Here is a 24731-nt window from a genome sequence, read left to right as displayed (position 1 = left end):
TCGTTTCACATGAAGCAAACTTGAAAATCCAGACATTTCTTTGATTGAAAAGTTACTCCTCTATAATGGGGGGGGGGTGCACTTATTTTCTGGAATAGCCCAATAGCTACATAAAATATATAGACTTAAAAAGTGCATTTGACTCGGATTTTGCCATTTTTGAACGTAGCTACGGCTCGATGAAATTGTACACCTGGTTAATTCACTAATGCCAAGTTAACGGTGCTGTGTAATTACAGAAAAGTAATTGGTTGTACAGTCATGCGGTGTACTGTTTACCCCGCATGACTGCTCATATCCATAAGTACCAGACTTGAGTCCTGTTTATCAGGGACAGTCTGTGTAGCTCAGTGGTAAGAGACTCGCCCGACAAGCGAGAGGTCTGGGGTTCGAGTCCCCGCACAGGCAGGTGTGTCCGGAGTTTTTACTCTGGCATATCTGCCTTTGCATGTAATGTTTCCATTTGTAAATTCATGTTTAATTGTGCTAGTGTGCGATGCGTAATTGGTTGTAGTTATTTAGAATGGTAGGTTTTCATCTAAAATGTAAATCAATTATTTTAATTAAAGGAGTATTTCGTGATCCTAGCCTCCTCTTTTTATGACATTTTTCAGTAGATATCCACGAAAAAAGCTTATTCCCAAAATTTCAGTTGATTCCGATTTTGCGTTTGCGAGTTATGCATGATGTGTATTACACTGCTCCATAGACAATGTGTTGTAATTTCGTTCTGGTATACCAGAACGAAATTCAAATTTCACGATATCTTTGCTAAACGAATTAATCTGCAAGAAATTTTTGTAGATAAACATTATGGATCACGAAATGCCCTTTTAACTTGACAATGAGAGAACTTTCTTAAACCTCGTTGACTTGGGGATGATTTGAAATGACCGCCAATTATGACTGTTTGATATATATTGCCAGCAATGTGGAAAAGTGACACATGTAAAAAGCTATAATTTTGTTGAAGGAGCAAAGTTTAACAAACCATAACCTCGCTTCTGGATATCGTTTGAAGTCAAATGATATACCATTTTAAGTTTATGATGTTTATTTTTAAACACGAAATAAAACAAAATTGACCGGGGAGGAATTTACGGCTCATTCGCCGTGGACGGTCACATATATACTTTTATAGGTGCTGCGGTTCTTGAGTTACGTTGTAAAGAGGGCTGAAACAACAACACTTTTGTAAAACGTACATAACTCATTAACAATAATAAATTAAGCAAGTTTGCAAAATATACGATTTGTAGAATGAACTTTTGCAAAACATCAAGGTGTTAATTTTTAATAATATAGGCCTATTGATCTAGATAATGAAAATCGATTTTTTTTTTGGTTGCTTCGACCAACAATACCTCGTCTACCCTTAAATTAGTAGGCCTAGGCCTAATGTTCATAATCATAACATCAAGGCACCCGATCACGAGTTCTGGCACAAGCTACACTATTAGAGTCACGCGGTAGCATGACCAGCAAGTTTTTAAAAAAACGACTGATAAAGAAGAATAAGAAGATGCACCGCGGGACTATATTTACACGAAACAAAACGCTATTGTTCTATGATATTTTTCGCTGGGTACAAAATATATCTAAAACCATGCTAAATCGTATTTACTATCCAAAGTGTAATATTTTAATAACTCATTATTCAAAAAGTTACACCAATCATACAGTCAATCCGATTGTTTGATAATAAATAAACATTCTTGCTTTATTTCACGCGGTATTTCATAGCCAAAATTAGTGGAAAATCATAGCTAAGGCCGTATAAAATTAATGTTTTGGTTCTCGTCCAGAGGATTTTCATGAATTGATGAGGGAGGGAGGTGTTTTTTTTTTTTTTTTTTTTTCAATGTAAAATTAGCATAGTCAGTAGTCTTTCAGTCTCGAGGAAACGATGAGGCCTTTTTTTTTTTTTTTTTTCAAATGTGAGATTCTGAGGGATAAACTTGGAAGTGATGCTTGTTCTCTAATAAACTTATTTATATGTATGAAGATTTCATAAATCATTCCAAAGTCTAAAAAAACTGAAAAATCTAAAAAAAAAAAAAAAAATCTGACAAATCCCAGAAATTGAGGAGGGAGGGACGAGAACCAAAATATTAATTTTACACGGCCTAATCATACTGATATCCACAATCTTTCGTCACTGCACAGCCATACATGGCTGTCACTGTCGCACTACCTTTTGAGATTCACTTTCAAATATACCCTAGTATATTCCTGGATACCCTACATACAAATTCTGGATCCCATTCGCCAAAAAAATCAAGTTTTTCGCAATTCTTTTATTCTTTCCGGACCACAGCATACATTCATATTAATAAATACTCCACTTTCACACGTCGTTATATCGGGTCGTCCCCGTGGCGAAGCGGTTAAGGTCCTGGACTTCTAATCCATTTATGAATTTTTGCTCAAGTTCGAAACTTCCCACCACTTTTTTTTTCTTAATGTTTTATTAACCAATTTATTGTCATAAATCAAGAATAACACCATCTCGAACATCCATTGCAATTATGATATTTTTTTTTTTTTTTCATCAAACAAACATGTTTGATTTTTTATTCTCATTTAGGCCTAGGCCTAGGCCTACTTTCACCATCCAGATGCTTTCACCATGCCTGACTATCATGACATTTATCATTGGCTCTGTTCACAGTTCAATCTGAAATTATATTTGCAATAAATATTATAAATTGTCACAAATTAAAATCACAAACCGCGAAAGATCGCCAACAACTGCCGCTGAATATTGATATCCAACTAGATTTCACCGCAGGGCTATAAAGAACCACAAACCGCGGAATTTCGATATGCCACTAGATTGCCCCACATAGCTATAAAGAATCACACACCACGAAATATGGATATCCAACAGGCTTAACCTATCAACTAGCTCCCGATAGAGGGCAGGGCCTGATAAGAGTAATTAAAATCACAAACCGCGAAAGATCGCTGACAACCGCCGCTTAATAGGGATATCCAACTAGATTGCCCCGCAGGGCTACAAAGAACCACAAACCGCAAAATTTGCATATCCAACAAGATTGCCCGCAGGCTTATCGATTATAAAGAACCACAAACCGCGAAATATGGATATCCAACAAATTAAGACCACAAACCGCGAAAGATCGCCAACAACTGCCGTTAAATTTGGATATCCAACTAGATTGCCTCGCAGGGCTATAAAGAACCACAAACCGCGAAATTTGGATATCCAACAAGCTTAAACTATAAATTAACTGCCGATAGAGGGCTTGATAAGGGAAATTAAAATCACAAACCGCGAAAGATCGCCGACAACCTCCGCTTAATAGGGATATCCAACTAGATTGCCCCGCAGGCTACAAAGAACCAAAAACCGCGAAATATGGATATCCAACAAATTAAGACCACAAACCGCGATAAAATGAAATGAAATGAAATGAAGAGCCACAAACCGCGAAATTTGGATATGCAACTAGATTGCCCCACAGGGCTACAAAGAACCACAAACCACGAAATATGGATATCCAACAAGCTTAAACTATAAATTAGCTCCCGATAGAGGGCAGGCTTGATAAGGGAAATTAAAACCACACACCACGAAAGATCGCAGATAACCGCCGCTTACTAGGCATATCCAACTAGGTTGGCCCGCAGGCTACAAAGAACCACAAACCGCGAAATTTGGATATCCAACTAGATTGCCCACAGGCCTATAGATTATAAAGAACCACAAACCGCGAAATATGGATATCCAATAAATTAAGACCACAAACCGCGATAAACGAAATGAAACGAAATGAAGAGCCACAAACCGCCAAATTTGTATTTGCAACTAGATTGCCCCACAGGGCTACGAAGAACCACAAACCACGAAATATGGATATCCAACAAGCTTAAACTATAAATTAGCTCCCGATAGAGGGCAGTGCTTGATAAGGGAAATTAAAACCACAAACCACGAAAGATCGCAGATAACCGCCGCTTAATAGGCATATCCAACTAGGTTGGCCCGCAGGGCTACAAAGAACCACAAACTGCGAAGTTTGGATAGCCAAGTAGATTGACCGCAGGGCTATAAAGAACCACAAACATTCAAACACGATTATCTTGCCCAGTCGGGGCATTTAGACGCTTCCGTAGTATAGGCTTAAATATATGCGCATTTACCAGTTCCAACTTGGAAGTAAATCGGACTTACTCTCCGTATCTCTCTGGCATTGTCAACATTGGGTGTGTGTTGTTCATATTTACATTTTCTGTACATATTTACGTTGCCTTGAATAATTAAAGTATATTAAAATATATATTGATCATTGTGTACGCCTCAGTTACGCGTGACGAGCAAGTTTTAAAAATAAACGACTGATAAAGTTTTGTTTAATTATTTATTGTCATAAATCATGAACAGCAACTTCAAACATCTATTTTTCGTTTTATGGAGCACTTTGTAACCTGATGACTATCCAAGCTTGGAGCTGCTTGGTTACATTCATAAAAAGAAAAGAAATCTACCAAAAAACGTTGACAACGTAAAGAAATCAGCAAGTTTAAAAAAACCCACCTCGGCTCACTTTTTGAAACTTGGTCCCATTTTGAATACCAACAGCAAATCAGTGTTTTTATTTTATTTCAACAGAATACAGCGTTTCCAACAAGATTACAAGCCTACTACACTTCTGGATGTTTTAAATTTATATAAATATGATGAAGTTTAAATCAATACCTTTTACAAATGGGACCAAGTTTCAAAAAGTGAGCCGAGGTGGGTTTTTTAAACTTGCTGATTTCTTTACGTTGTCAACGTTTTTTGGTATACACATCATTACACGACATGAAATGATCGGATAACGACATGGCTTTCAAACATACAAAACTACCAGAATCATATTACCAACGCTTGGATCACTATTGGTTGGGATTAGCAACGTATTGGCAACATTCAAACCGATTCGAAATTCTTCCAAATTGGATCGAGACTAATTTTGAATCAGAAGTGGTGAAGATTTTGTCTGAAAGGCTTCGTGATGGGGATACAATTGGTGACCAGTCACTCCAAGTACTTGGTGTTGGTACTGGTGATGGTATGTCTGTCCGCTATATGTAAATGCTCTATTGGTAGCCATTTATTTCATTATGTTATTTTAGTTCTCCTGAAATTTACATTGGGGGATTTACCCAATTAATTTATTCCAAAACAAACATTTTAGACCATGTTCACTGAACTCTCTAGCTTTTAATGAGTTTTTATTTTTATTCTCTCTGTCCCGACCCCCAGTTTTCAGCCTGTTATCGCCAGAACGTGAATTTATAGCTGTTGAAGTTGTTGTAAACAAAAGAAATAGAAATTGTCACCGTAAAATGTGCAAGAAGGACATCATGTCAGCTAATGAGCTAAGTTGCTGATTACTGACAGTAAGGGCAAGTTTCTCGAAGGGTGGCTTAGCATTTGGCTAGTCAACTTAAACCTAAGGCGTAGCGTATAGCCAGAAACTTAGTGTTGGGGCAAAGGCAATTTTCATCCCCATTTGTCAATTTTTGGACCAATTTTTAGTAACACTTTACCCTTTGCCGTCTCCATTTGATCCCTGAAAAAATCTGGGGAAATTCCTCGGCCCCCAGCTGGCCTAAGGCTTACTAAGCCTCATGTCGAGAAACTCGCCCTAATTGTATTTAATATGTTTCCAATAGGTTACCAAGAAATGGTACAGATGAAGATACTGAAATCCAACTTCTCTCAAATATCTGCAACCGTCATTGAACCTAGTACAGAACAAATCACTAAATATCAACACGCCGTCGCGAAAAGTTGTGATTTGGGCGGAGTTGATTATATTTGGCAGAACCAAACCTTCCAAGATTATATGAGATCGCCAGGAGCAAAGCAGAAGTACCATTTCATCAGCATTGTTGACGTTATGTACTTTATGGGAGATGCAGAGGAATGCCTCAGAAACTTATTGGAACCTGGAGGGATGATATTCATGATAGTTCAAACTGGTAAGAGATGTATATACTATAATTTTTTCATTAAAGCCATATTATGACATTTCTGTAAAAATAGATTAGTATTTATTTTCCATAAAATGTTAGCTTTTACTGTTAGATATGTCCCTTTTAATTTTGAGCCGAACAAGTGAGGTAAAGCATAGAAAATTGGAATTTACTACTAGCGCCCATGCATATTACTCCCGCGGTTGTAATACGGTACGATCCTCGGGGTGTGTGTGTATGTGTATCGCACGCCGTATACGTACTGCATACTGCTTTTGATGTGTACTGAGGTATGGAGAGTATGGCCTTCAACACGTAAAATTGGGAAGGCTATTTAGCATAACAAAGGGCCAGTTCCCGATACACTGTGGAGCAAGGAAAGTGGTTATTTGCATATATAGCAAATACACTATTAAATCCTTTTCTAGCGCATTTGTGTATAACGATATATTATGAGGCCAATGGTGCTCCAACTAAATTATATTGGCTGTGGACGGCGAGATGTAAATTGGGTAATGATGTCACAGCTCATTAGAGTTTGTCACTCAGTCTGTGGCAAATTGTTGTAATGTCCAACCTTATCCCCTATGTCAAAAAGATATCTAAATGAAAAATGGCGAAATCAAAACGGAAATTATGGCAAAACTATGATTAGGTCTATATATATAGTTCCGTATTGAGTTGCATGGAAAAATCTTTCATTAGCGAACATGTGCATCGATCATGAGGGGGGGGGACTTTCTGAAGGGTGTGTGACGCAAAATTATATTCCCCCCAGTACTTTAGTGACTGACAAGTAGAAAAAAGGGGAAAGGAGAAAAAAGAAAAAAAGTGAGAAAAATTGAAGAGAGAAGAGAAGAGAAAAAGTTAAATTGCACGTAATTTAGTAGGCCTATGCATGTAAGTAGTATTGAGGGAGGGGCTCTTTCTGAAGGGTAGAGGACGCAATATCAAATTCCCACCAGTTTTAGTGATTGACAAGGAAAAAAAAGAGAAAACATGGAAAAGGTTAAATTGTACGTTATTGAGTAGACCCAGGATAGTAGTAAGCCTAAGTATAGGCCTGTGATTATTATAGGCAGTGCTTAAATGTGGTTCCTTGGCCCAAAAGCCTGTGAAAATTACTGCCGGCCCGTCGATATGTAGGGCCCGTGACATTTTGTCACCAAAGACTTAGGTCTATTATATACTGACTTTAACATATCAATCCATGCATGCTTTACCTGAAATTACGAGTCTGAAGTCTTATATCTAAGTGTCAGTGGATCAGTGTGACATTTTAAATTTTGCAAATTCAGTTCGGGCCTTCTTTGTTTTTTGTTTAAGGCAATATTAGTGTAAAATGATGCACCAAAAACAATTTTCAAAATTTTCCATTTTAAAACTAAATTTTTACACAATAGGCCTAGGCCTAATAATGTAAATAGGCCCTACAGTCCCCATGCAAATGGCTTCAATTGGACCTTCATTTTGAAAAATGGACAAGTCTTCCTTTTTGCTTCTGCTATGGACATCCACGTGTTATTTTTAAAACAATTGTTTATATTATACAATAATGGTGAAAACTTTTCAATGGCTTCAATTAGGCTTTCGTTTCACCAATTGGCGGCTGTTTCAAACTAAAATAGTACCCAATAATAGTGCTAAAATTGATCCAAAAAATGACAAATGGCTTCAATTGGGCCATCATTGTCCAAAAGGTTCTCACCTCTATTGCCCCCGGACGCTGGTTGCCCTGATATATCAGATTTGTAGCCCTTTTGTACTTATTAGCCAATATTTGACCATTTTCGTCAAAGTTTTCCCCCTTATAGTTGTCTTTCCCCACTTTGTTCACCCTCTGAAAAAGTGCTTGCTACGTCACTGCCTCTAAGGGGTCAAAACCCTCTCAAACACCCTCTCCTCCCCCACTTTTCTGATAGGGTGGACGTCCCTGTTGGTGCCACATGCGACGGATTCGCCGGTCATTTGTCGGACGTTGAACGATTGAATATAAAACGCCTGCAGGATTATTAGCGGACACAACGCATAGAGAGACAAACGGGAATCGGACCCCAAATCCGGACATTTGTCGGACGTTGACCCCCCAAATCCGGTCATTTGTCGGACGTTGAACGATCGAATATAAGACGCCTGCAGGATTATTAGCGGCCACAATGCATAGAGAAACGAACGGGAATCGGACCCCCAAATCCGGTCATTTGTCGGACGTTGAACGATCGGATATAAGACGCCTGCAGGATTATTATGCTTCTGTCACACTACACCGAATAGGTCTTCCGTACAAGAAACGGATGGTATTTTAGTAAATCCGTTGTTGTTCGTCAATGATCGTTTTATGTTCTTTTTATGTCCTGCTATCATCCGCCAAATGCGTTTCGTGTTAGGTGATGTTCGTTAAGTCCATCGGCATGCACAAAACTTGAACGGAGTGTACCGAATACACATGTTCGGTATTTATCCGATGTGTGTTCGTATGGTGCTGAATATTGCCGGAGTTTGTTCGCTCTCCTTTCGTTCATGTTCGTTCTTTGTTCGTTGCACTCGGCCCGTGTTCGTTGCAAATACGTTCCTGTGAGGCCTTCACCACCGGATAGCATATTTATGCATTCGGTGATGTACGTTGACCCAGACCGTGTTAGTGTCACACTACACCGGATCGGTCTTCCGTATAAGAAACGGATGGTATTTTAGCAAATCCGTTAGTGTTCGTCAATGTTCGTTTTATGTTCTTCATATGTCCTGCTATTATCCGCCAAATGCGTTTCGTGTTAGGTGGTGATTGTTTAGTCCGTCGACAATACGTTTCAAGTTTTGTGCATGCACAAAACTTGAAACGGAGTGTGCTGAATACACATGTTCGGAAGTTGTCCGATGTGTGTTCGTACAGTTCTGTATAATATACCCTGGGTTTGTTCGTTATTCTTTCGTTTATATACCGCAGGTGTTTGCAAGGTTTCGCGGGCGCTTGTGCCGGATGTAGGCCTATGGCGAACATGTGCATCGATCATGGGGGGGGGGGGACTTTCTGAAGGGTGTGTGACGCAATATCATATTTCCCCCAGTACTTTAGTGACTGACAAGTAGAAAAAAGGGGGAAAGGAGAGAAAAAGAAAAGAAAGTGAGAAAAATTGAAGAGAGAAGAGAAGAGAAAAGTTAAATTGCACGTAATTTAGTAGGCCTATGCATGTAAGTAGTATTGAGCATGTTGAGGGAGGGGCACTTTCTGAAGGGTAGAGGACGCAATATCAAATTCCTACCAGTTTTAGTGATTGACAAGAAAGAAAAAGAAGAGAAAACATGGAAAAGGTTAAATTGTATGTTATTGAGTAGGCCCAGGATAGTATATAGTAAGCCTAAGTATAGGCCTGTGATTATTATAGGCAGTGCTTTAAATGTCGTTCCTTGGCCCAAAAGCCTGTGAAAATTACTGCCGGCCCGTCGATATGTAGGGCCCGTGACATTTTGTACTCCCATTTTGTCACCAAAATCAGTATTTAAGACGGACTTAGGTCTATTACTGACTTTAACATATCAATCCATGCATGCTTTACCTGAAATTACGAGTCTGAAGTCTTATATCTTAAAGTGTCAGTGGATCAGTGTAACTTTTTAAATTTTGCAAATTCAGTTCGGGCCTTCTTTGTTTTTTGTTTAAGGCAATAATAGTGTAAAAATGATGCACCAAAAACAAGTGTCCAAATTTTCCATTTTTAAAACTAAATTTTTACACAATAGTCCCAGGCCTAATAGGCCCTACAGTCCCCATGCAAATGGCTTCAATTGGACCTTCATTTTGAAAAAATGGACAAGTCTTCCTTTATGCTTCTGCTATGGACATCCACGTGTTATTTTTAAAACAATTGTTTATATTATACAATAATTGTGAAAACTTTTCAATGGCTTTAATTAGGCTTTCGTTTCACCAATTTGCGGCTGTTTCAAACTAAAATAGTACCCAATAATAGTGCTAAAATTGATCTAAAAATGACAAATGGCTTCAATTGGGCCTTCATTGTCCAAAGGTTTCTCACCTCTATTGCCCCCGGACTCTGGTTGCCCTGATATATCAGATTTGTAGCCCTTTTGTACTTATTAGCCAATATTTGACCATTTTCGTCAAAGTTTTCCCCCTTAAAAGTTGTCTTTCCCCACTTTGTTCACCCTCTGAAAAAGTGCTTGCTACGTCACTGCCTCTAAGGGTCAAAAACCCTCTCAAACACCCTCTCCTCCCCCACTTTTCTGATAGTGTGGACGTCCCTGTTGGTGCCACATGCCACGGATTCGCCGGTTATTTGTCGGACGTTGAACGATTGAATATAAAACGCCTGCAGGATTATTAGCGGCCACAACGCATAGAGAGACGAACGGGAATCGGATCCCAAAATCCGTACATTTGTCGGACGTTGACCCCCCAAATCCGGTCATTTGTCGGACGTTGAACGATCGAATATAAGACGCCTGCAGGATTATTAGCGGCCACAACGCATAGAGAAACGAACGGGAATCGGACCCCAAATCCGGTCATTTGTCGGACGTTGAACGATCAGATATAAGACGCCTGCAGGGTTATTAGCGGCCACAACGCATAGAGAGACGAACGGGAATCGGACCCAAAATCCCACCGAATCTTCTGCCGGACTGGTGATTTTTCCACCGAATAAAATATTTTTGTATTCGGTGATGTACGTTAATCCAGTCCGTCGTAGTGTGACAGACCTATAACGGCGCATAGAGAGACGAACGGGAATCGGACCCAAAATCCCACCGAATCTTCTGCCGGACTGGTGATTTTTCCACCGAATAAAATATTTTTGTATTCGGTGATGTACGTTGATCCAGTCCGTCGTAGTGTGACAGACCTATAATTTAAAACGTTTGCCCAAACAAATGCTCACGGGCCAAGCTGACATCACTGGAAAAAAAATACAATTAGTGTTTTTTATTTGCCCGAGAAACGAATTTAAAGCAAAAAGGTGTGTCTCAGATTTGTGCAAATTTCAACATGCACCGATCGACTTCCCCAGCATGACTGTGCTTATAACAATAGAGGGTAGTCACTAGCGGTACGAGAGTGTGTTTGAACTCTGGGGCATCAAAACTGTCTGGGTATACCACTTCTATTAAAAGAGCCATATTTTTAAGCTCCTGCCATTTTCACTGGTACAATGCAACAAGTATAATTCAGTTCGAAGTCCAGGATAACTCGCCTCAAACCCCATTAAATTTGATAATAGCAGCACAAAGTTGCACAAATTTCGAAATTCAGACCCCTCCCACAAAGCTCACATTTAGCCTCCTTATATCCGTCAATATAGGAACATTCACTATTATTATGAACACCATCATGTTAACTCATCGAAAGCACATTTTCTATCTCCAAACCACTGTAACATAAAATTCCAACACTGCCTAAATTCCAACACTGTAACAAGGTAGTTGGAAAAAATTGATACTTTTCACGATTTCCCGAATGAGTAAATCATTATATTAGTACTTACTTTCTCTCATTATGTCGTTGCAGAACACACTGGCGTTGGAAACCTTGTGAAGACATTCCCACATCTGGCTGTTGAAGAGCAAATTCCAAGAAGCAGTGAATCCGGAGTGGCAAAACGCAATTATCTGATCAATTCGGCGGTTGTCAAAACTGCCCTTACCAAGCTGCAGTTTACCTACACGCAATCTGCATTCTTAGAAATAGCAGATTTAACTTATTGTTTTACTCATGCGGGTACACCTGTCGCTCGGCTTCTGTTGGACATGATAACTACTAAAAAACATTTTAAGGAATCTGTATCTGATGAAGTCTTCAACCAGGTCATGGAATATCTTAAACGTAACACGCGTATTGAGAAGAGTGACCAAGGAGACGACGTATATTACTTTGATACTGAATGTGAGGTGCTCTTGATATCAAAGTAACTCTAATCTAAAGCCAAGAATTTTCCGCGTTGCGGAAATTCCGAATTCGGAGATAAAGCGGAAAACGCATTTCTGAGAAAAAAATAAAAAAATAAGCAAAAATGACCTGGAAAAAGGAAAAAAATACAATTGAAAAGAAATAAATAAAATACTAAATGAAATGGGTCTTCAAAATTCATCAAAATAAAGTAAAATCCGTCATAGATTTACCGTACAACGCCCCATTGCAGCCATGATACCCAATTACCCATCCCAACTTTGCAAATCGCAATGATCGTCACAAGATTCTTGTGAAATTTTATTATGTCAGAAATGTGCTAAAATTACAAAGCGGAGAAAAGCGGAATTTAGCATTTGTAAAGCAGAAAATTCTTGGCTTTACTCTAATCTCAGCAAACCCAAAAAAAAATGTTTTTCAAACGTTTTAAACATATTATACTTTGGGTTTTGGTTTAGATAGAAACGTTTAATAACATTAAAGGAGTATTTCGTGATCCTAGTATCCTCTTTTTATGACATTTTTCAGTAGATATCCACGAAAAAAGCTTATTCCCAAAATTTCAGTTGATTCCGATTTTGCGTTCGCGAGTTATGCATGATTATGTGTATCCCACTAGCCACTGTTGTAATTTCGTTCTGGTATACCAGAACGAAATTCATGTTTGTTATTTGTATGTTTTATTTTTTGATGGAAATAAATTTGATTGATTGATTGATTGATTGATTGATTGAAATTTGATGATATTTTTGCTAAACGAATTAATCTGCAAAAATGTTTTGGTACATAAACATTATATAGCAAGAGGTTTCCAGTGGTATAAAAATCTCAACTTTTTTGGAGAAAATTTGGGGATGATGCTGTGGATCACGAAATGCCCTTTTAAATGTCGGGTTATATAAAGATCATGGAAACGTTTCCAAACGTTTTGTATGAAAACACACTGCACTGCACTACAACAGTAGTTTTCAAATGTTTTCAAAGTGTTATTGTAAAATATTTTTTCCAAACATGTGTTGTCAAATATTTTGTCAACACTTATTAAAAGAACATTATGTTAGAATATTTGCAGTAGGTTATCAACAAATGTTTTTTAATGTTATGGAAACGTTTTATACCCTTTATATAACCCGCCATTTAAAGGTTTTCTGACAAGCTTTTCCGAATGATGTCGGTAACGTTTTGTGTTTACTGGGATGTTATTAGTTTGCTATAATGCATAATACTGCTTTCAGTATCTAACTTCGGCTTCTCATCGTTGGCGTAAATCCCTGTGGGATGTATGGATCCACCAATATTTTGATAAGGGGGAAGGTGGTCCACACAAGCTCAACTTAATACAACTTCTTAAAATATTTTGGTACGTGCAGATGCACGTACTGTGTTTCAAGCTGGGACGCCGCGCGGTCCTTGATGTAACTTTAAAGTTATTCCAAAATCATGGATGGAATGCAGAAATAGCCAGTTATTGGGTCTACATAAATCTTCCAGTGCGGAAATCTAGGCTTTCAAAATCAACTTCAAGTTCCACTGTATTTGTGTATCTTGTCATTAATGTGACTTCCATCTGGATACAATATGGTCAATGATGTATGTGTAAGGCTCCAGTTAAAAAAATCATTTTGTTATCACTTGTTGTAGGCTAAAATTGATTGATTGATTGGCTATATTCTTTTTAAATTGTCAGGATGTCTCCAGCAATCACAACATTATATGCCTTATATGATACATTGTAGAAAATAAATTATCAAGCACGAATCATGTTGTTTTATTTGAAATAAAGACATATTGGGCTATTCAGAATGGCACACCCCCCCGAGAAGACATGTAAGTTTGAACTACCTGATATCAGCCGTAGATATGGGCATTGATGAACTACCTGATATCAGCAGTAGATATGGGCATTGATGAACTACCTGATATCAGCAGTAGATACTGGCATTGCCGACCTACCTGATATCAGCAGTAAATATGGGCATTGACGAACTACCTGATATCAGCAGTAGGTATGGGGATTGATGAACTACCTGATATCAGCCGTAGATATGGGCATTGACGAACTACCTGATATCAGCAGTAGATATGGGCATTTATGAACTACCCGATGTCAGCAGTAGATAAGGGCATTGATGAACTACCTGATTGATAAACTACCTTATATCAGCAGTAGATATGGGCATTGATGAACTACCTCATATCAGCAGTAGATAGGGTCACTGATGAACTACCTTTTTTGTTTTTATATATAACTGATGAACTACCTTATATCAGATAGTAGATAGGAGCATTGATAAGCTACCTTATATCAGCAATAGATACGAGCATTGATGAACTACCTTATATCAGCAGTAGATATGGGTGTTGATGAACTACCTGATATCAGCAGTAGATACAGGCATTGATGAACTACCTTATATCCGCAGTAGATAGGACATTGATAAGCTACCTTATTTCAGCAATAGAGATATGGAATGAATTACCTTATATCAGCAGTAGATGTGGGCATTGATAAACTATGTACCAACAATAGATATGAGCATTGATGAACTACCTGATATCAGCAGTAGATATGAGCATTAATGAACTACCTTATATCAGCAAAAGATATGGGCATTAATGAACGACACCCTTCGTTCACCAGGTCACTTGTGCCTGGCCGAAGCTTTATCAGCATTATCTCCTAGATTTTATCTGTTAATGCCTAGATATGCCCGACATAAAAAAAGCATATATCAGCAGTAGATATGGGCATTGATAAACTACCTGATATCAGCAGCAGATACAGGCATTGATGAACTAGCTGATATCAGCAATATATATGGGCATTAATGAACTACCTGATATCAGCAGTAGATACGGACATTGATGAACTATCTGATATCAGCAGTAGATAAGGGCATTGATAAACTACCTGATATCAGTAGTAGATATGGGCATTGATGAACTACCTGATATCAGTAGTAGATATGGGCATTGATGAACTACCTGATATCAGCAGTAGATATGGGCATTGATGAACTACCTGACATTAGTACAAGGGAATTGATGAACTACATGATATCAGTAGCAGATATGGGCAGCAGTAGATATGGGCATTGATAAACTACCTGATATCAGCAGTAGATATGAACAATGATGAACTATCTTATATCAGCAGTAGATATGAGCATTGATGAACTACCTTATATCAGCAGGCCAGCAGTAGATATGAGCATTGATGAACTACCTTATATCAGCAGGCCAGCAGTAGATATGAGCATTGATGAACTACCTTATATCAGCAGGCCAGCAGTAGATATGAGCATTGATGAACTACCTTATATCAGCAGGCCAGCAGTAGATATGAGCATTGATGAACTACCTTATATTAGCAGTAGATATGGGCATAACTGAACTACCTGATATCAGCAGTATATATGAACATTGATAAACTACCTTATATCAGCAGTAGATATGGGCATTGATAAACTACCCGATATCAGCAGTAGATATGTACACTGATGAACTACCCGATATCAGCAGTAGATGTGGGCATTGATGTACAATCTGATATCAGCAGTAGATATGGGCATTGATGAACTACCTGATATCAGCAGTAGATATGAGCATTGATGAACTACATATCAGCAGTAGATATAAGCATTGATGAACTACCTGATATCAGCAGTAGATACAGGCATTGATGAACTACCTTATATCGGCAATAGATATGGGCATTAATGAACTACCTGATATCAGCAGTAGATATGAGCATTGATGAACTACATATCAGCAGTAGATATAAGCATTGATGAACTACCTGATATCAGCAGTAGATATGAGCATTGATGAACTACATATCAGCAGTAGATATAAGCATTGATGAACTACCTGATATCAGCAGTAGATACAGGCATTGATGAACTACCTTATATCGGCAATAGATATGGGCATTGATGAACTACCTGATATCAGCAGTAGATATGAGCATTGATGAACTACATATCAGCAGTAGATATAAGCATTGATGAACTACCTGATATCAGCAGTAGATACAGGCATTGATGAACTACCCTATATCGGCAATAGATATGGGCATTGATGAACTACCTGATATCAGCAGTAGATATGAGCATTGATGAACTACATATCAGCAGTAGATATAAGCATTGATGAACTACCTGATATCAGCAGTAGATACAGGCATTGATGAACTACCTTATATCAGCAGTAGATATGGGCATTGATGCACTACCTTATATCAGCAATAGATATTGGCATTAATGAACTACCTTATATCAGCAGTAGATATGGGCATTGATGAACTACCTTATATCAGCAATAGATATGGGCATTAATGAACTACCTTATATCAGCAGTAGATACAGGCATTGATGAACTATCAGTAGTAGAAAGGAGCATTGATAAGCTACCTTATATCAACAATAGATAGTCAGCATTGATACACTACCAGATATCAGCAGTAGATAATAGACACTGATGAACTACCTGATATCAACACACAGGGTCACTTATATTTTGGAAAAAAAAATACTTGATTTGCCATTTGTAAAATATTCGTGAAATTAATTTAAAAATTAAGTTTAAAAGTCTGGCCACATCTGTGGGATACTAGCCAACATATTTAAGATTTTTATGGATTTATGCCCATTTTCATCAAATCTTGCATCTTGCAAATCAAATCTTGCGAATAAAACCATGGATCCCCGGTTTTATTAAAAAGAAATTGTTCAATTTGACTATAATTAAAGCACTTCAGGCTTAGTCTTTCACAGGGTATTTAAAGGAGTATTTCGTGATCTTAGCATCCTCTTTTTATGACATTTTTCAGTAGATATCCACAAAAAAAGCTTATTCCGAAAATTTCAGTTGATTCCGATTTTGCGTTTGCGAGTTATGCATGATTATGTGTATTACACTGCTCCATACACAATGTGTTGTAATTTCGTTCTGGTATTCCAGAACAAAATTAAAATTTCACGATATCTTTGCTGAACGAATTAATCTGCAAGAAATTTTTTGTATATAAATATTATGTAGCCAGAGGTTTCCAGTGATATAAAAATCTCAACTTTTTTTGAGAAAAGTGGGGGGATGATGCTGTGGATCACGAAATGCCCTTTTAAGCACATCATTGGGCATCCTGCAAAAATTAGAAATAAAAATTGAGGGCATCTTTGTGAGCAAATTACACATTGTTATTGCTCTAAGTTTGCCATTGTAAACTACCTTAACCTCCTGAGCACTACCTGCTGATCTAACATTGCCTCTGATTGGTCAATTACATGATATCTTCACTTTAATCACCAATCAGAATGGAGCTTTGCAAATAATTTACCCCAATTTTTATTGTGTGGTGAAATTATTCTAACAATGTTGCTGATCGGTCTAATTGATGATGAAACCCCCTTTTGGCCAATCGGCAGGTAGTTCTCATGGGGTTAATTCACAGAATACACAAGAACAGGCAAAATTCATTCAAATTTCAAACAACAGTCTGCACAAAAGTGCAATATTTTATTGTTAAAACTACATGTCATTCAAAAACTGACATGTATTATGTTGTATAATAATTATCTCTATGACAAAAATCACATTGCATAACAAATACGTGCTTAGAATATTCATAATATATAAATAGTGATGCAATTGAGCAAAAATGGGACTTTTGTGGGTCAAAATTATTGATTTTAAGATTTAAGATTGATTTAGAAGAAATACTTGCATATTGCATAAAAGTTGCATAAACAGGTTTAATTTTTTTCAAACAGAGTATCTAAATAAAGAGGAATATAAGAGGTCAAAGGTCATTAAGGGGCCATAACCAGACTTTGCTCCACAAAAGATCCAATTTTGGTTAATCACATCACAAGTGGACTATTCCATTAAATGATGAACCCCCCTCCTCCTACAAAATGAATTGCATAATTATTTATCTGAATGGAATCATCAAACATTGTGTTTCGATATCTGATGGTCACATTTAAGGTGCATTTTGCACCCGGTCTCTTTATTTTCAGATTACTTTTTTTTTTATGACAAGCATATCTAGGAATTAACAGCTGAAATCTAGGAGATAACGCTGACGAATCTTTGACCATGTACAAGTGATCTGGTGAACGAAGGGGGTCACCGTAGATAGCAGGTCGGGGCAATTTTTACAGGACAGTCAAGTGTAGCCAACAATCGTCTTGTTACCCTGATCGGAACCGACTGTAACGAGGTCTTTTATCATGGGTCATCTGCCCCGCCTTAACCAAATACCTCATAATCAAATTTCTTTTTCTTTTAAATTTACTGAATCATTGAGACCACAATGACGTTAAATCATTACAAAAATATGATTTCACAAAGGATTCTTTAAATGAAATAAATCCTCATTTCAGAGGGAGGAGAGAAATCATTTGGAATATCCCAATATTGCACATAGCATATGTACAGCATAAACTAATATCTAAGAAAACACACAGGTCTCTGTTTCCAACTAAAATGACACAGGTTGGAAGGGCAAGCTAGCATTATTCACAATTACAGTTTTAATTGATTTTTTAGGCAAAATAATAGAATGTCTCAAAGCTAAATGAAGATTATAAAATCCAATCCAGAAGATGTTTTCCCCCTCTTTCCCCTAAAACTCAATCAAAATGGGCCTGAGAAAAGTTGAGATACACAGAACTTTAAAAACTTAATATTCTTGAACACATAATAAAATATCGTCACTAATTTAACCCCCTGGACACTACTGGTCATCTAACAGCATTTCTGATTGGTTGATAACTTAAAATGCTCATTTCAATTGCCAATTATGACTAGGCTTTAAATTATTTATGGTCAAACTTGCATTTGCAGATTATCTTATTAATACCCTTCTTGATTGGTTCAAAATTGGACACAATATTCATTTTGGCCAATCGGCAGGTAGTTCTCATGGGGTTAAAGTTTTAATTAACAACACAAAGAGACAAATTGGCTATTCCATGACAGCTTTGAGACATAATATTTTTTATTACCTAATACCTAATCTGGTGGATTGACTATACTATGCCAATGATATGAAATAAATATCAACTTATTTTCAACTTTCCTTCTCAGCAACTTCAGTAAATTGACATTTCAATGAAAACACTTTCTTGTCCAGTTTAGTTATAAAATTAACGTTTTACCTTTTAATCTAAAAAGATTTCATTAGGTAGTTTTTTCAGAAATTTATTGATTGTCCCTATAAAGAATATAATATATAACTATTTTCTTTTGAACATTTAACTTGAGCTGTACAATAATGTCATAAATATACCAATTCCTGTTCTTATTTTTTTAATAGAACATGATCTGAGTAATTGATGTAAATCCTCTGCATGTATCAAGTGTTTTTTATTAGCATATTTGTGACACCCTTTATAATGCTATTGTATACACAGTGACATAGCCAAGGGGAAAACTGTCCCCTGTGAGAAGCTCCCTCACCATGATATTTAAGCCTTGTTTTGTACTTTTTGTAACATTTTGCCCCCCCAAAAAAAAAAGTTGCCCCCCCCCCTTCTGAAAGAATCCTGGCTACCCCATTGTTTGCATACAGTGTTATGGTATTCGTCAACAGTACTATTTCACTGAACATTTCATGTGACCCTGCTTACACACAATAACAAATGAAGTCCAGTTTAAAATTGACTGAAGTCAACTTCAGGCTCAGTGTAAATGTAAACTGGGACTATTCCACTTCACTTGGCTAGTATCAATTATCTTTGGCATAGACTAAAAATAATCTCACTTACATGCAATGGGCTATTCCAGTTGAAATCCATATACCGCCTATGTAAGACATGACCTTAATATCCCATACAGGGAGTGTAGCTTTCAAATGGAGTCACCAATTGAAGTAACCTCTATTGAAATTCACACACCCTGTGTGGGATATTAAAGGTCATGTCTTCCATAATAGGTGTATGGATTTCAACTGCAATAGCCGAATTCAGCTACAGGTTAAAAATATAATACAACAAAATGTGAAAATTTGATTCAACAAAATGAGCCATTTATTAAGCAAAATTTTTTTTCGTCAAATTGACAATTTTTTTTCAATGATTGATCATTTACCATCAATTCTATTGATAATAAAAGTTCATACTTCTTCTATAAAAGAGCGGGAACCTCATTCTGTTCATACCTGCTAAATACATTTGACCAGTGATTTCATTTCATTCACTAGTTATCATGGTAAACACGCCAGACAAAATGGAACGAAAAAAGTACAAGTTTATGTCCACTAATTATTTCTTCACGCCCCTTTCAAACAGAATGACCTGTATATTTCAGATTGTCTGATTTCATAGGTCTATCTTTTATAACATAGACCGCCTACAATTTGCCATAGCTCTGACAAAATTAGCCATTATAGCTCTGGCAAAATTAGCCATAGCTCTGAAAAAATTTGCCATAGCTCTGACAAAATTTGCCATAGCTCTGACAAAATTTGCTATAGCTCTGACAAAATTTGCCATAGCTCTGACAAAATTTGCCATAGCTCTGACAAAATTAGCCATTATAGCTCTGGCAAAATTAGCCATAGCTCTGAAAAAATTTGCCATAGCTCTGAAAAAATTTGCCATAGCTCTGACAAAATTTGCCATAGCTCTGACAAAATTAGCCATAGCTCTGACAAAATTTGCCATAGCTTTGACAAAATTAGCCATAGCTCAGACAAAATTTGCCATAGCTCGGACAAAATTTGCCATAGCTCTGACAAAATTTGCCATAGCTCTGACAAAATTTTGTTTAACACACAACTCAATTTGTCATACTACATCACATAATAATTATAACAAATAAAAGCAAATTATAGTACTGTTGTTAGTCCAATTATTATAAAAAAAACATTGCAATACAATACAAAACATAGAATTATTATACATTATACATAAGTAATATCAGATATCATAATTAAGTGCCTTTTAATCAAGATTTGAAGGTAGTATTCCCAAAATGGAATTAAATTCAGTCATGGCTAAAATGGGTTATTCCAGTTGAAATCCAATAGAAAACATGACCTTAATCTTCCACACAGGGAATTTCAAATGGAGCTACCTGAATGAGTTACTCCATTTGAAATCTTCACCCCCTGTGTGGGAAATGAAGAGCATTTCTTCCACAGGGGGTGTATATATTTCAAAAGTAATAGCCCAATAGATTTTTAGTCCGGGGGATACATCGTAATTTTCTTTGAAACCCTGTCTGAAACTAGCCAGTTAGGCTGGTAAATCTGAAAAAATACCAGACTGAAAGAACCAAGGGCCCAAGAACACACATGCAGAGGGCCTAAAGTTAACCCCCTGAGCACTACCTGCCGATCTAACATTGCCTCTGATTGGTCAATTACATGATATCTTCACTTTAATCACCAATCAGAATGGAGCTTTGTAAATAATTCTGCGTGGTAAAATTATTCTAACAATGTTGCTGATTGGTCCAATTGATAATGAAAACTTCTTTTTGACCAATCGGCAGGTAGTTCTCATGGGGTTAAACAACGGGTGTAATTGCCACCTGGTGTAATATTTTTTTATATATCTCTATAATTTCTGTTAAACCAAGCTATTTCTGTCATCCAAAACTAAAAATAATTCCTTTTTGTTAATACTGCCCAAACAGTTACAATTATATATCATTTTTATATTTCATATATGAAATTATGGATTTCAGTCTTTTTATGTTCAAGTACCCCATGTCCAGTGGCGGAAACACTTTTTTCCAGGACAGGGCGAGCACATTTCAGGGGAGGGAACTATCTGAATATTTTCCTAAAATGTGTCACTATTTGCTCAAAATAGTAAGAATTTAGGTACCTTTGAATAGCAAGGTCTCCATTAATTCCACCAATGAACATGTCAACTCATGACATTTCGGGGGAGGGAACTATCTGAATATTTTCCTAAAATGTATCACTATTTTGCTCAAAATAGTACAATTTTAGGTATCTTGAATAGAGGGGGTAAGGGCTCCATTGCCTCCACCAATGAACATGTCAACTCATGACCATTCTATTTCATCACAATTCAATCAAGCATCAACATTGTACGATACATCTAAAATAATTAACACACATATCTATCTCTTTCCTATACTCAATTCTGTCTGACTATCTGTTCTATAATCTAGTCAATCTGATGTGAGAAGTTTTTAAATCACACTTCGGCATCATGATACTGTAGTTAGCTTTCCACAGTGCTCAAACATGCACATATCACATGTATGCCACAATATTGTGGTCACTTTGAAGAAAGTAAAAACACAAAGATGAAGTCTAGAAACACAAAAGATGGAGTCTAGAAACACCAACTTAAGAAATTGGACAGAAACTCTGTCAGATGTAAGATAAAGTACAGTGATTGAAAAATGACACAGAAATGGTTGTAGAAATAGACAGGCACTCTATATTACAATCATAAGGCACAGGGTATTTGTCAATATTCATCAATAATCAATATTCATCAATAATCAATATTCATCAATAATCAATATTCATCAATAATCAATATTCATCAATAATCAATATTCATCAATTAATTAGTTTACTACACAGCACAATTTGTTCATGATCAAGCATTACTGCTGATTCTACACATGCAATAACTATTTATGAACATACTTTCCATTTTTACAACATTCTTTTTAACCGTGGTGGCGCCAGGGGGGGCATGGGGACAATGCCCCCAGTCAAAACTCTTGCTCACCCTGTTGCCCCCCATCAAAACCCAAAATTACCAAAATTTCCACTTTTTACGGCAATATTGTGCAAAATTTGTTGATTATGCCCCCCCTGAAATTCACTTTGCCCCCTCAATGCCCCCCGACAAAAAAATTCCTGGTGCCGCCACTGCTTTTAAGTAGTTAGGTGCACAATGTGGATGTCATCATAGCTAAGATGCTGATCTTTAACCCCTTTTCCCACAATATTGGGTCTAAAGAAATCAAGCATCTGAACTACACTTTTCAAACATTTAATAGACCTAATATATTGAGGAGCCTGTTTATTTTCCCGACAGCTTTGACAATAGAAAGATCTCTTTCATCATGACAATATGTGACATGATCAAGGGGAATGAGTCGGATGTTGCTAATATCGTTTTTGAGATATTGGCAAAAACAGTGTTCAAATTCTTATGTTTTATTATTGTTTTCAGCCATTGATGAATCGTCCATAACTCAGTAACCAGATGTCCGATTTTGATGGGGTTTAGATCAAAATGTAACATTCGTAAACTGCCAGAAAATGATATAAAAAACTTGTAATTGAAAATTGCCGACATGTGACTCATTCCCCTTGATCATGTCACATATTATAACAACAAACATTTTAATCTTAGTTTTGTTTTTATCACTTTTTTGACTTTCTGACATGCTGAACACAACACAGATTGTGTGGTGGCCACTACTCCATGCAGTGTGCAGCACACTCCGGCACTATATTGTGTATTAAGCACTGATGACTCAAATACTGGACTCAATATCGATTGATTGGTGACGTCTGGGAAAAAGGTCTAAGGAAAATTCATTCTGGGCATGATAACAACCAAATCAACATCGCCTAAAAGTCACACCATCTTTCATTGGGAACTATGAAAAGAATAAAGCAGCAAAATCCTGCTACGACCAGTTGCGGCGCTTACTGAGGGGGGGCAAGGGGGCATTTTCTTGCCCCCCCCAGTTTGCCCCCCACTTTTGAGGCAAAACCCCAAAATCACGTCAATTTCCACTTTTTGCGGCAATTTTTTGCATAAAATTTGCCAATTTTGCCCCCCTGAAATTCACTCTCCCGAAAAAATTCCTGGCGCCGCCACTGGCTACGACTCTCTGCAGGCCAAACTTCCTTAGAAGTCCATTCCGAACAAGCTATAGAGTGAAAGCTCTCAGGTTTTGTAAATTGATTTAATTTCACTACACATAAAACTTCTTCATGTTGTGAGTGGTTATCCTTCCAGAAAGATCCCTCCTGCTACAAATCCGTGTCCACAAAGCAAAATATGCACCATATAGCAGAACGGTTTCACAAAAACTAAACTAATTCAACATCATAATATCAAAATTGCCATGTTTGAATTTTTGAGTTGATGTTATCAACATTCAAATCCACATTTGACTATGCATTATTAAATCATAGTTTCTTTTTGTACATGAAAGCAAATCCAACATGCTTTATTTGCATATGCTATCATGTTCAAATCTGAATAAATAAGTCTTTTTTATATATATATTTAAAAAATAATTGATATTGAATACAAAAATGTCCAAATTATGTCCAAGAAACAAATTGTCCATTATTCGAGAAGTCCAACACCATTATATAACACAGTTTCAGGTACACTACTCTTTTACATAATTATCGAGGATAGAAGAAGGCCCTATCTGCAATAGCTCCCCTTTAGATATTTGACCATTTAAGTATGCTATACAGTGTACACCTCTTGAATAAATGACACCTGGCAGCTATTGCTTTCTTGCACTAACCCCTCTATACTTTGAGCAATATTATATCAGAGGAGATAGCTTACCCTTCCCAGAATCCTTTGCAACATGACAGTCACCTCATTTCATATTGCATACCCATTACTTTGTAACCGTTGCCCTTGTTTTCATGTTGAGAATAGGTCATGTGCGATTATATTTAATCAATTATATTAAATCACCTAGGCTAACTGGTTAAGTAAGTATAGCAATGGGCTATTCCATTTTAAAATCCACACTACCCCTGTGGAAGATTTTGGAAAAATCTGCCACATGGGGAGTATGAATTTCAAATGGAATGAGCACATTAGACAGCTCC

General features: G+C 37.0%; 1 protein-coding gene across 1 annotated transcript; it reads left to right on the top strand.

The window, feature by feature from the left end:
- Positions 1 to 4852: 4852 nt before the first annotated feature.
- LOC140161718 (histamine N-methyltransferase-like) lies at positions 4853 to 11916 on the top strand. Its single transcript, XM_072185018.1, has 3 exons — positions 4853 to 5081; positions 5689 to 5997; positions 11516 to 11916. The coding sequence occupies exons 1-3, from the start codon at positions 4853 to 4855 to the stop codon at positions 11914 to 11916; spliced, it is 939 nt and encodes a 312-aa protein (XP_072041119.1).
- Positions 11917 to 24731: the final 12815 nt, after the last annotated feature.

Source organism: Amphiura filiformis, chromosome 10, assembly GCF_039555335.1.
Source record: "Amphiura filiformis chromosome 10, Afil_fr2py, whole genome shotgun sequence".
NCBI lineage: Eukaryota > Metazoa > Echinodermata > Ophiuroidea > Amphilepidida > Amphiuridae > Amphiura > Amphiura filiformis.
The sequence above is the reverse complement of the archived record's forward strand: the minus strand, read 5'-3'. Positions and strand labels throughout refer to the sequence as shown.